General features: G+C 39.6%; 1 protein-coding gene and 1 pseudogene across 1 annotated transcript; both read left to right on the top strand.

Annotated features, from left to right (window-relative positions):
- Positions 1-31: 31 nt before the first annotated feature.
- JRKL (JRK like) lies at positions 32-3717 on the top strand. The gene has a single exon (XM_007106109.3). It carries the CDS (start codon positions 669-671, stop codon positions 2238-2240), a length of 1572 nt encoding a protein of 523 aa, XP_007106171.1. The 5' UTR covers positions 32-668; the 3' UTR covers positions 2241-3717.
- Positions 3718-10062: 6345 nt separating this feature from the next.
- Positions 10063-11476, top strand: LOC102986920 (sodium/potassium-transporting ATPase subunit beta-3-like; annotated as a pseudogene).
- The last annotated feature ends 211 nt before the right edge of the window (positions 11477-11687 follow it).

Raw genomic sequence — 11687 nt, 5'->3', positions numbered from 1 at the left:
GGCGTTTCCGGGAGCGTGTGGTCTGGGGAGGAGCTGTCGCCGCGCGTTAGGCAGGGAGCGTTACGGGGTCCTGGTTCCAACTGAGGTGGGGAGAGGGGGCTCGGCGGGCAGTGAGGAACGGGGAGGACTGTGTAGGCTAAGTACGCCAACGCGGGGAAGTGGGGCTTGCGGTGGAAGGGGCTGACTGCTGGGGAAGGAATCCAACGTAACCGTCCCTCTGGGGAAGGGGGCCAGTCTCCGACTCCCTGGCTCTTCCGCTCTCTGCTGTAACTTTGGGGTGTGGCGGGGGTTAGTGACGGCCGTTGACCCGGGATCTGGGCGTGAAGGAGGCTTGTGGTCACGATGGGGTTATACTCTTTCTCGCGGCCACTGGGGGAATAAAACAAATGTTTGTAATCCGGATTATCCGCGGTGACTTGGGGCCTCCTCTACTGCCCATTTAAAGTTAAAGGCCTGTTCTCTCAGACTTCCGCCCCTCTCATCGTCCTGTGCCGTCTCTTTGCCAGCCAAGCCCAGCCAGGGAAGGGGTCAGGGCCACCAGGTGCCTGGTAAGGTTGAAAGACTGAGTGTGTAAGGCTGTGTTAAAGTGAGTCTGTGAGAGAAGGCAGGATTTAGAGGATTGCTTCCGTGTGAGTCTGGGGTGAGTCCCTGAGTCCCAGAGCCTCACCATGTCAGGGAAACGGAAGCGTGTGGTGTTAACTATTAAAGATAAGCTTGATATAATAAAGAAACTTGAAGATGGAGGTTCTTCCAAACAACTGGCGGTGATTTATGGAATTGGCGAGACAACAGTTCGGGATATAAGAAAAAATAAGGAAAAGATTATAACTTATGCAAGCAGTTCTGATTCCACAAGTCTTCTGGCCAAGAGGAAATCTATGAAGCCATCCATGTATGAGGAACTGGACAGAGCAATGCTGGAATGGTTCAACCAGCAAAGAGCAAAAGGGAATCCCGTGTCTGGACCAATTTGTGCAAAAAGGGCAGAGTTCTTCTTTTATGCTTTGGGAATGGATGGTGATTTTAACCCCTCTGCCGGTTGGTTAACTCGTTTTAAGCAGCGGCACAGCATTAGAGAGATTAATATTAGAAACGAAAGATTAAGTGGAGATGAGACAGCTGTGGAAGATTTTTGCAACAACTTTCGAGACTTTATTGAACGAGAGAATTTGCAACCGGAACAAATCTACAATGCAGATGAAACTGGACTGTTTTGGAAATGCTTGCCTTCCAGGACTTCAGTAATCAAAGGTAAATGCACAGCCCCTGGGCACAAGTCAATTGAAGAAAGAGTCACTATCATGTGTTGTGCCAATGCAACAGGTTTACACAAACTTAAGCTTTGTGTTGTGGGGAAAGCAAAGAAACCTCGCTCCTTCAAGTCAACTGACACCTCAAACCTGCCAGTCTCTTATTTCAGCCAAAAAGGTGCATGGATGGATCTTTCCATTTTCCGACAATGGTTTGATAAGATCTTTGTGCCACAAGTTCGCGAACACTTAAGATCCAAAGGCTTACAAGAAAAGGCTGTGCTCTTGTTGGATAATTCACCAACACATCCAAATGAAAACGTCCTGAGGTCAGATGATGGCCAAATATTTGCTAAATATTTACCACCTAATGTGGCTTCGTTGATTCAGCCCTCAAATCAGGGAGTCATAGCTACAATGAAGAGAAACTATCGTGCAGGTCTTCTCCAGAACAACTTGGAAGAAGGCAATGACCTGAGATCATTCTGGAAGAAACTAACTTTGCTAGATGCACTTTATGAAATAGCAATGGCATGGAATTTAGTAAAGCCAGTTACCATTAGCAGAGCATGGAAGAAGATTCTCCCTACCATAGAGGAAAAAGAAAGCCTGGACTTTGATGAAGAAGATACCTCAGTGGCTGCTGTGGCTACCATTTTACAACACACCAAAGGATTGGAAAATGTGACTCCTGAGAACATTGAAAAATGGCTTGAAGTGGACAGTACTGAACCAGGCTATGAAGTCTTAACTGACAGTGAAATCATCAGAAGAGCACAAGGCCAGACAGACGAATCCAGTGAAAATGAGGAGGAGGAAATAGAACTGATTCCAGAGAAACATATTAATCATGCAGCTGCTCTCCAATGGACTGAAAATTTATTGGATTATCTAGAACAACAAGGTGATATGATTCTGCCTGATAGACTGGTGATACGTAAACTTCGAGCCACCATCAGAAATAAACAGAAGATGACAAACTCAAGTTAGTAACGGCATATCTGCATTACCATTGTCTTGGTAATTGTGTAACTCTTGACGTCTGCAATATGGCTTAATTTTCTTTGTGTTCTGAATTCTCAGACACAGCCCTGTGAAATACAGATACGAAAAATGTATCTGAAGTGGTTTGAGAATTATGCGTTTTGCAGCATCTGTCTCTTGTCCCTTTATCTGTGTAGATAATCAGAAGCTGATTCTGTATAGGTATAAATTACACATATGTATGTATTCACTTTTGTAGATCTACAATTATCCCTTCCATGACAGTGGCATTCCATAAATTTTCCAGCAGAAGTTACAGGTAACAGTGAACAGATTGAGCACTTTCCTGAAATCTTTTGTTTGATTTGTGAGGACTGCCACAGTAATCTCTCTTTGTGCTAACCATCTTAAGTGATTGTTTTGTATATTTGTATACACTGATGGAATGAGAAATATCTATATTGTTAGATTTCAGGGTGATCTATAATAATTCAAAATGAAGTTCATAATGAAGGGGAAACTGATCTATGAATTAATAAAATAACTTAGAAATCATGCTTTTCTTACATTTGTTCGGGGGGGGCATTTTTCTGGAAGTAAAGTAAATATAGGAAGTGATTGCTAAATTAGAAAACTATCGGAAATCATATATAAGATATTCTGACCTATTCATTTGTAGAAACTGGGAGTTGAAAATTTGGGGAACGTTAGGTTATTTATACAAAGGGAATAAATAGGCTCATTTTAATTGGGTCTTTTTAAAAATTATATTATTAATTGGATAACAGTATAGGTTTATTATTTATTCATCTAATTATAGTACAGGTTTTATAATGTTACATGTGGTGATGTGAGCTCCCACCCTATATGTGAGGGAATGTCTTGGGTATTTGAAACTTTTTTGGTTTTTGTTTTTTTTTACTATGCACTTGAAAATGTCTGTAATTTGAAAAAGTTCGTTATACCTTCTCCTTTTATTTGATATGAAAAGAAATGAATAAAGTTTTTATTTTTAATAAGCTGTAAATTATCTGTTTTATGAAGAAAGCAGAAATAATTATGGAAAGTGCAGATTCTAAGGAATTTCATCATTTATTATTTTAACATTTGGAAAAAGGTATTCCTGAATTCGTTAGAATTTTGATAAACTTGCTTAACAATGTAGTTTTATTCAAGACATTGAAAAGATATTACCTATATGAATATTAATTTCGTTTGTAATTTAAAAGCAAAGTGTCTGCATATTATTTCATATTTTGGCTCTAAATTAAAAAAAAAGAATTGTTCTCTATCAGTCATTTTTGAAAGGTTTAACTTTTTCATTGAAATACTTTGCATTTTATAATGACTTTCTTAGAACTCTAAAGCTTCAGAAATACTTGTAGCTTTCCATAATTTCTGTTCTCTTCATGATACATGTCTAGGTTTTTTAAAAAGACTTATCTGTGACCAGAACTGTTGAAAAATTGTATTTGTTGCATGAATTGCCTCAGAAATTAACATACATATTGAATCAGATAATTACACATTTTGCTATAAATTAAATTGTATATAAAATTTTTTTCATTTTTCTAAAATGAAAATATGTACTAAAAAGCTTCTTGGAATTTCCGTCTGGATTTGCTCACTGTTTTTAAAATTAACCTTGTCAGTGAAATTCAGCTGTATCATTGCCACCTAGTGGTAAAATTAACATTATTGTTAAGCTGTGTGGTTTTAAACTTTAATATCTAGTAAAAGGTTCACTGTTTTGTGGCCTTGAGTGTGCATCTTGTGACTCTTTATCCTGTGAGAGACTGGCTCGTCTTTCTTTGGTTTGTAGCTATTTGCTCTTTTCTGAAAGCTGCCAACAATGGTAAACTAAAAGTTCTGTTTTGGACTCTTCTATCCTTAAACATAATTATAAAAGCTGCCAATTACTGAATACCATGTTGTGTTCTAAGCAGTGTATTTATATCAGTAACCCTAAAATACGAATTAGGTGGAAATACTGATGTTCAGCTCATACTCTTAATTGCTGAAGATCACTTGACTACAGGTAAGAATTTAAACCCAGGTATTTGATGCCAAAGCCTACATTTATTTTATCCAACCTAGGCTAACCTCTTAACCTTTCCACTCTTCAACATTTATTCCTTGCCACCTTCCTCCGCCACCTGCCACCGGTGTCTGAATTTACTTATCTATTTTTCAGTGCACTTGTGGCAGCAATTGCCCTTTCCTTTTACCCTTTTATGAGGTTAGCCTTCCTTTTGCACTGCTCTCCATTTCCCTGTTTATCCACAGCCTAATAGCATTTGAAATTGGGATCATCTGTTTTCTGATTTCTGGTTAGCCGTGCTCAGTGAGGATCCTTTCTCACTTCAGCAATTTAAAACCCACCATTGGGAAAACAATTCATGCAAACCTTTCTCTTTAGTTCATGAGGTAATCTCAAAGAGAATTGAAGAGTTGGCACAGTATAGTCCCAACATGAAAGTCTTACCTTCCCAAAGTTGTTGTAAACCACTACCACCAAAGGCACATTAGCATGTATACAATCAGATCCATACAGATCAAAGGGGAAAAAAATAACCCCCCAAATGAGATGATATGGTGAAGAGAATGACTGTTAGGTTCAAATAAAAGTGTGGGTGGTTAGATGAGAAGAAGAAAATTAAAAGGAAATGTGGCCTACAGGGAGGTTTGTTTTGTAATGATGTGAATTTTAACATCCTAGTCCCAGGTTACTGGTATGTGTTGCTCATTCATAGATGGTCCCTGTAATCTCTGCTTTTCTCCTTTTCACCTTTGGAATGTTAAGCCGTCAGCACCAAGTTGAATGCATTTGATCAGTAGTTGGGACCATTTGGTGGATGACACCAGAAGCTGTTTGGGTACCATATCTGCCCCAAAGTCATAAAGACTTAGTTTCTAATGCCTCTTCCCTCAATGCCCCAGCGAAGGCTGTTTGGCTTTCTATTGCTCTATTAAGAAATTAGCCATAGGGTCATGTTCTCTCTAGTCTTTCCAGGTTTTCCCATTGATGAGCCTTGATCAACTGAATAATGTTTCTCTAAACCCACACTCCTAGTAGCCAAGAATGCTGTGAGGGTAGGATTACCTGCAGAGGTTGATGCAGGAATTTAGAAACTTCCCTTTTATGAGAGATTTGGGTTTTGGGGAGGTGGATGGGTGAAAGGAGTGGAATTCCTTGCCAGGTTTAAATTCAGTGAATCAAAAGTTCATTGACTACTGGGGGTGATGCGTTTAGGAAAATATAAAGACGGGGAAGAGTGGTTCATGTATTAAAGATCTTGAAATCAAAGTGGAAAAAGTAATGTATTTGAGAAAAAACAAAGCCATCTGGTTTAATTGTAAACTCATATAAAACAGCCAACATAATGTGATATGGATTATGTGAGGAAACCATAGTGATTTAGTTTGCTTATTAATTTCTTCAGTGGCTTCTACTCTGTATATCCTCTACATTTTCAGCTCTTCTTTTTCTGGTTTTTACTACTCCCGAGTGACTTCATCCATTTCCATTACCTGCATGCTTATGATCCCAAATCTGTCTCCAGTCACCCTGAAGTCCAGATTTGTATCTTCAATTGAGAAGCAGAATTTCAGTCTGGAAGGGAAATTTAAATTGTTGTTTTACTTTCCATCTATAGTAAACTGTCCATTAGCATCCTAATGTCAGAGCCAACTAGAAGCACTAAGGAGTTTTTGACAGTGCCAAATTAAGCTAATCTATATTGGTCTGTAATATCAAAGTAGATAATTATCTTTTCTTATCTACCTATCTATCTATCTATCTATATATATATCACCTTTCTTAGTTAGCCTTTCCTGATGCCCTTGCCTCTGACCATTTCTTCCTATGGATAGCCATAGTGGTTTCTGTTTTTCGTACCCTTGTTGCTACTCGAGTACTAAAATTTAGTTTATTTTCCAACCCTTAACCTGCTTAAAAGACTATCAGTCAAACTCTTTAGACCGAATACATTCCTTAGAAATGTACTCTTAACTATTTTCCCTATTTAAGGCAGCTGGCAAGTTTACACAGTAACTAGTCGCATGCAATTAGAAGTTGGGGGTGAAAGAATGCCCAGAGGGTGGCAATTGCTGGGAACACCTAATAATGTGAAAACTAGTGTCTGTAAGACCTCAGATTCTGTAAGACTTGTATTGTGAAGTGATTTTTTGATGTGTATCTCAATACTGGACTATGAGATCAAGGACCGTAGAATCAGTGCTTTGAAGAATAGTATATATTCATTCAACAAATGTGTACTCAACAAACACAAATTGTATTGTTTTTGTGTGTAATACATTCTAGGCAATATATGGGATACATAGATTAGACTACATTAGACTTATAATAGAGAAGAGGAGACAAATGTAAGAAAAAGGCAGAATGAATTGTGTCACATTCTGATGGAGTACATATACAAGACTAATTCTGATATGAGTGACATAAGGTAGTATAATCTGATAGGAGTAAGTCATAACAATTGAGTTGGTCTTGAAAAATAACTAAAATTTTCATGATGTTTTACTGTCTTCAGTCATTGCCAAATGTCCTCTAGGGGGCAAAATAATCCTCAGTTGAGAACCATGGCTGTAGAGTTACAAGCTTACAGGTTTTTGGTCTGCTTTCCAAGTTATTGAAGGTAATACTTGAAAAATGTTTTTACCGCTATTCCATCTTACCAGCTGCTGCTAGTTGTTTCCCTGATGCCTGCTTCCTGATCACTAATTAATTCCACACATTTGAGATTTTTGTCACAGCAGCACCCCATTTCAAGGTACCAATTTCTCTGTTGATCTGAGTAACTCTAGCTGATGAAAAATACTCAGAATTTTAGAGACTTATAATACATGTGTTTCTCTGAGTAATTTTGTGTTGATATAAAACTTGGTCAAAGCATGATTTTCTTCAAGTTGTGATTCATGGACCCAGGCTCCTTCCACCTTGTGATTTTGTGCTTGCTAGACCCCCTAGAGTCTTCTACATCCAGTTAGTAGATAGGAAAAGAGAGAATGAAGAATATACACTGCTTCTTAACTTCCTTCTATCAGAAATGATACACATTATTTCTGTTCATATTCTAATGATGAGCACTCATCACCTGGCCCTACCTTGATACGGAGGTGCTCAGGAATAACTCCCTAACTAGGCAGCTGCTTCCTAATTATGACTTTTTACAATGGAAGGGGAAGGTGCACATTTTCAGTGAGTAATTAGCCCTTTCTGAAACAAAAGTATATAATTGCAGTTATTCTTATAGAATCATCCATGGAGCTTTAAAAAATATCAATGCATGAGTCCTACCGGAAAGGATCAGATTGCAATTTGTTTAGAGTAGTTACAGTGTATTTATTTTTAATGTTGCAGAGAATCACTAGTATGCAACCAAAGTTGCGGGCCACAAGATTACAAATTTGCAAGGTGAGTGGAGTAGATGTGGAGACAAGAGAATAACAGTCTCCTTTGTTGGACCGTAAGGTCAAGACTATGTATAGAGGTAGAGTAATGAGGAAGCTAAATAAAGAAGCAAATAAGCATGTATATATATCTCTGTGTGTTTTCAGGGGGTAGCTGATATCAGAGGAGAGAACATAGGTCTTGAAAGCAGGAAACTGGTGTCTGAGTCCCAGTTCTACCACTTTTCAGTTCCAGAATTTCTCATTGGTTCTCTATCATAAGTACCTATTCTTTCATGTATACAATAATCTTCCCTTATTTGAGTGTATGAATTTTACTTATTTGAAACATACAGTTTGAATTCTCTGTGGTCCCTCACCTTTTCCTACCCTTTACTGAGTTCATAGTCCTTCATGGAGTTGGTACACTTCCAACATTTTGGTCATTCTTTTTTTTTTTTTTTTTTTCAGTACGCGGGCCTCTCACAGTTGTGGCCTCTCCCGTTGCGGAGCACAGGCTCTCATTCTTTTTTTTTTTTTTTTTTTTGTGTGTGTGTGGTATGCGGGCCTCCCTCTGCTGCGGCCTCTCCCGTTTCGGAGCACAGGCTCCGGACGCGCAGGCTCAGCGGCCACGGCTCACGGGCCCAGCCGCTCCGCGGCATGTGGGATCTTCCCAGACCGGGGCGCGAACCCGGTTCCCCTGCATCGGCAGGCGGACGCGCAACCACTGCGTCACCAGGGAAGCCCCCTGGTCATTCTTAATTGTGCATTCTTCACTGTAGCTGAGATTGCCTGAAAGAGTATGACCTCTGCTTTATACAGCATATATTATGAGGAGTATAGAAACATCTGCTAAGGTTTGATTGGAGCCATTGATAGAAGAAGGAATGGACATATATCCTGTCAGATGTGGAACTTGAGAGCTAATTTTCTGAGCTCGGATGCTCCCCACTCCTCCTGAGTTTACCAGGTACCAAGGGCATTATTCTGTTAACTACCCGAAGCTCTGCTTCTTCCTGAACACAGGCATCATTTTCTTTTGTCCCTAGCCTGGAAGGTGGCGGTATTTGCCTGGATCCTTGCACTAGGCCTCTTGTTGGTTATATCCGGACTCCTGCTCCCAGCTCTTGCCACCTCATTATATGGAACACAATTTGCTCACACATAGTTTATGGTCCTCCAAAAGTTTACTTTCCTGTTTTGAAGATGGCTATACTTGGTACTTTTAAAAGTATATGCATACATATTTTTTCTATGGTTTATATAGTTGATGTAAGATGAGAATGAAGCATCTGCTCTCTCCATTTATTTTGATATCAGAAGTCCTAGCCCTGTGATATTGGGTGAGTTTCTAAATCTCTGAGTCTTCTTATCTCTAAAATGGGGATAATACAGATTGTTAAGAAGATTAAATAAAATAATGTACAACACTTTGTGAACTAATATGTTAGTTTTTACATTATTAATAGGAAGGATTAAAGGACTAGAGGGCATCAAAGATGAAGAGAAGAGTGGGAGGGTAAGATAATTGAAAGAATAGGGGTTTGTGGTCAAAGGGAGGAATTATAGAGGTCAAGATTGGCAACTTTAGGTATTTACAATGTGTTGAGCCAATATATACAATCAGGCTCTGGCACGCCCTTTTCAATGCCCTAAGCGTCTTTCTCTTACATAATGTGGGGATTAAACCTTTTATTCACATTCTAAGTCAGAAGGGGCTTTTTTTCATATTATAATTATACACCGTTTGTACATTCTCAATGTGAAGACCTCTCTAAAAGGGGAGAGTGGCATTTCAATATATCCTAAAGGTGTCAAGTCAACAAAGAGATCAGTTTTGGTCGCAAATACCTTACAGTTATACAAATCTAATATTTTATGCAAAAGTTAATAAAGTTTAAAGGAACAGATAGAAATCTGAAAAGGAGAGATGGATAAGTAAAGGAATATCAAATAGATAAGTGACAAGCATTTGTATAATCTTTTATCTCTTTCTGAATGAGAAAAATAAAAATATGGTTATAAAACATGAGTCATAACAATTATGGCAGATTTATTTTTAAAACATTAAAAAAATATGATCATATTGGGATGATTTCAAGTTGACTGAGAACAGTTGTGTGGTTTCGGTTACCACTGAAAAGAGACCAGATAGCAGAGAGGGAGTCTACTTTTTCACTAATAACATTTTGACGAAAGATGAGAGAGATGATTGGTATTTGGTGTCCCTCTGAAATTAAGAGAATAAATGGGAGGCTCCCGCGGCCGAAGCGGCGGCCCGGCGCAGCGCAGTCTGCTTGAGCGCTCACCGCAGCGAAGAGTTTTCCTCGGCCGTCCCGCCTTCCGCCGCGGTCGCCGGGCTGCGCTGCTCCAGCCCGGACGCACGCCTCTGCGCTCCTCGCAGCTTCCACCCCCGCCGCCGCTCCCCTCGCCGTCCGCACACACACCATGACGAAGAAAGAGAATTCCTTCAACCAGAGCCTGGCCGAGGGGAAGCTCTTCATCTACAACACGACCACCGGAGAGTTCCTGGGGCCCACCGCCAAGAGCTGGGGGTTGATCTTGCTCTTCTACCTAGTTCTTTTATGGGTTCCTGGCTGCACTCTTTTCATTCACAAAGTGGTCTATGCTTCAGGCTCTGAACGATGAGGTTCCAAAATATCGTGACCAGATTCCTAGCCCAGGACTTACGGTTTTTCCAAAACCAGTGACGGCGTTGGATTTTTCATTCAGCGTGTCTAATCCAGAGTCCTATAGAAGGTACATAAATGACCTTAAGAAATTTCTAAAGTCATATGGCTTAGAAGAACAGAAGAATCTCACAGATTGTCCCGATGGAGCATTTTTTTGAGCAGAGGGTCTAGATTATACTTCATGTCGGTTTCCTCTTGTCTTACTTGAAGCACGCAGTGGTGTGGATGATCCCGAGTTTGGCTACTCCACAGGAAGCCGTTGTATTCTTGTGAAAATGAACAGAATAATTGGATTAAAGCCTCAAGGAGAACCAAGGATAGAATGTATTTCGAAGGGTGAAAACACAGCAGTGCTATCAACTTATCTATCCTTCTAATGGAACGATAGATTTAAAATATTTTCCATATTATGGGAAAAAATTGCATGGGAGCTATCTACAGCCATTTGTTGCCGTCCAGCTCATCTTTGGTAATAGAAATAACGTAAACGAAGTAACAGTTGAGTGCAAGATTGATGGATCACCCAACCTAAAAAACCAGGATGATCGTGACAAGTTTTTAGGACGAGTTGCATTCAAAATCACCATGCGTCCATAGTAGGAGTTAGAATATCTCCACAGAGTAAACGTTGTGTTGTCTGTCTTCATTTGGTATCAGCTGGACCTGCCATTCCAGAATTATGAGACCACCTTGGAGAAAGATGGAGTGGTGCATGATACCGGGGTAGCATCATAATGTGCTTCCAGATCAAAGTGTTCAGTGTCCTTCAAGTAACTGCCTGTTGCCTCCGCTGCCTTTTGAACCATGTACAGCCACAAGATAGGACTGTGAACACCTGATTCTGAACATGTAAGATGGGGGTTTGTCCAATTGTTACGTGGTTTAATTGCCTAGTGTCTAAAGCTTAATGTGCTGTGCTATGTAAATATTTTATAGATTTAACACTGGTTAACTGTCACATTTTGATGCCAGCAAAGTTTTAGGGGATAAAATGGTACCTGACCAACGTCAAATGACTTTATAGCTGCAAGAAATGCAGTGTGTGGAGAAGCTCTGTATGTGAGGAGGAAAAAGGAAAATAAAAGTGGATTTGAAAGGTTTAAAAAAAAAAAAGAATAAATGGTATTAAGCGCCAAGTATCTCTTCCATTCCCCCTTTTTATACATAATGCCTTTTGTCTGTCAATCTAACAAAGTATATGCCTTAATAGCAACCCATTGTCTGTAGACTGAGCCTCAGTTCTCTGCCTTTTGCTGTTTGATCTCTACATCCTCATGTTTGTAGAGAATGACAAAGAAAGACCCTGAGTGGATTTGTCTGGTACTATCAATTGACACAGGTAGTAGGA

Source organism: Physeter macrocephalus, chromosome 16 (assembly GCF_002837175.3).
Source record: "Physeter macrocephalus isolate SW-GA chromosome 16, ASM283717v5, whole genome shotgun sequence".
Classification (NCBI taxonomy): domain Eukaryota; kingdom Metazoa; phylum Chordata; class Mammalia; order Artiodactyla; family Physeteridae; genus Physeter; species Physeter macrocephalus.
The sequence above is the reverse complement of the archived record's forward strand: the minus strand, read 5'-3'. Positions and strand labels throughout refer to the sequence as shown.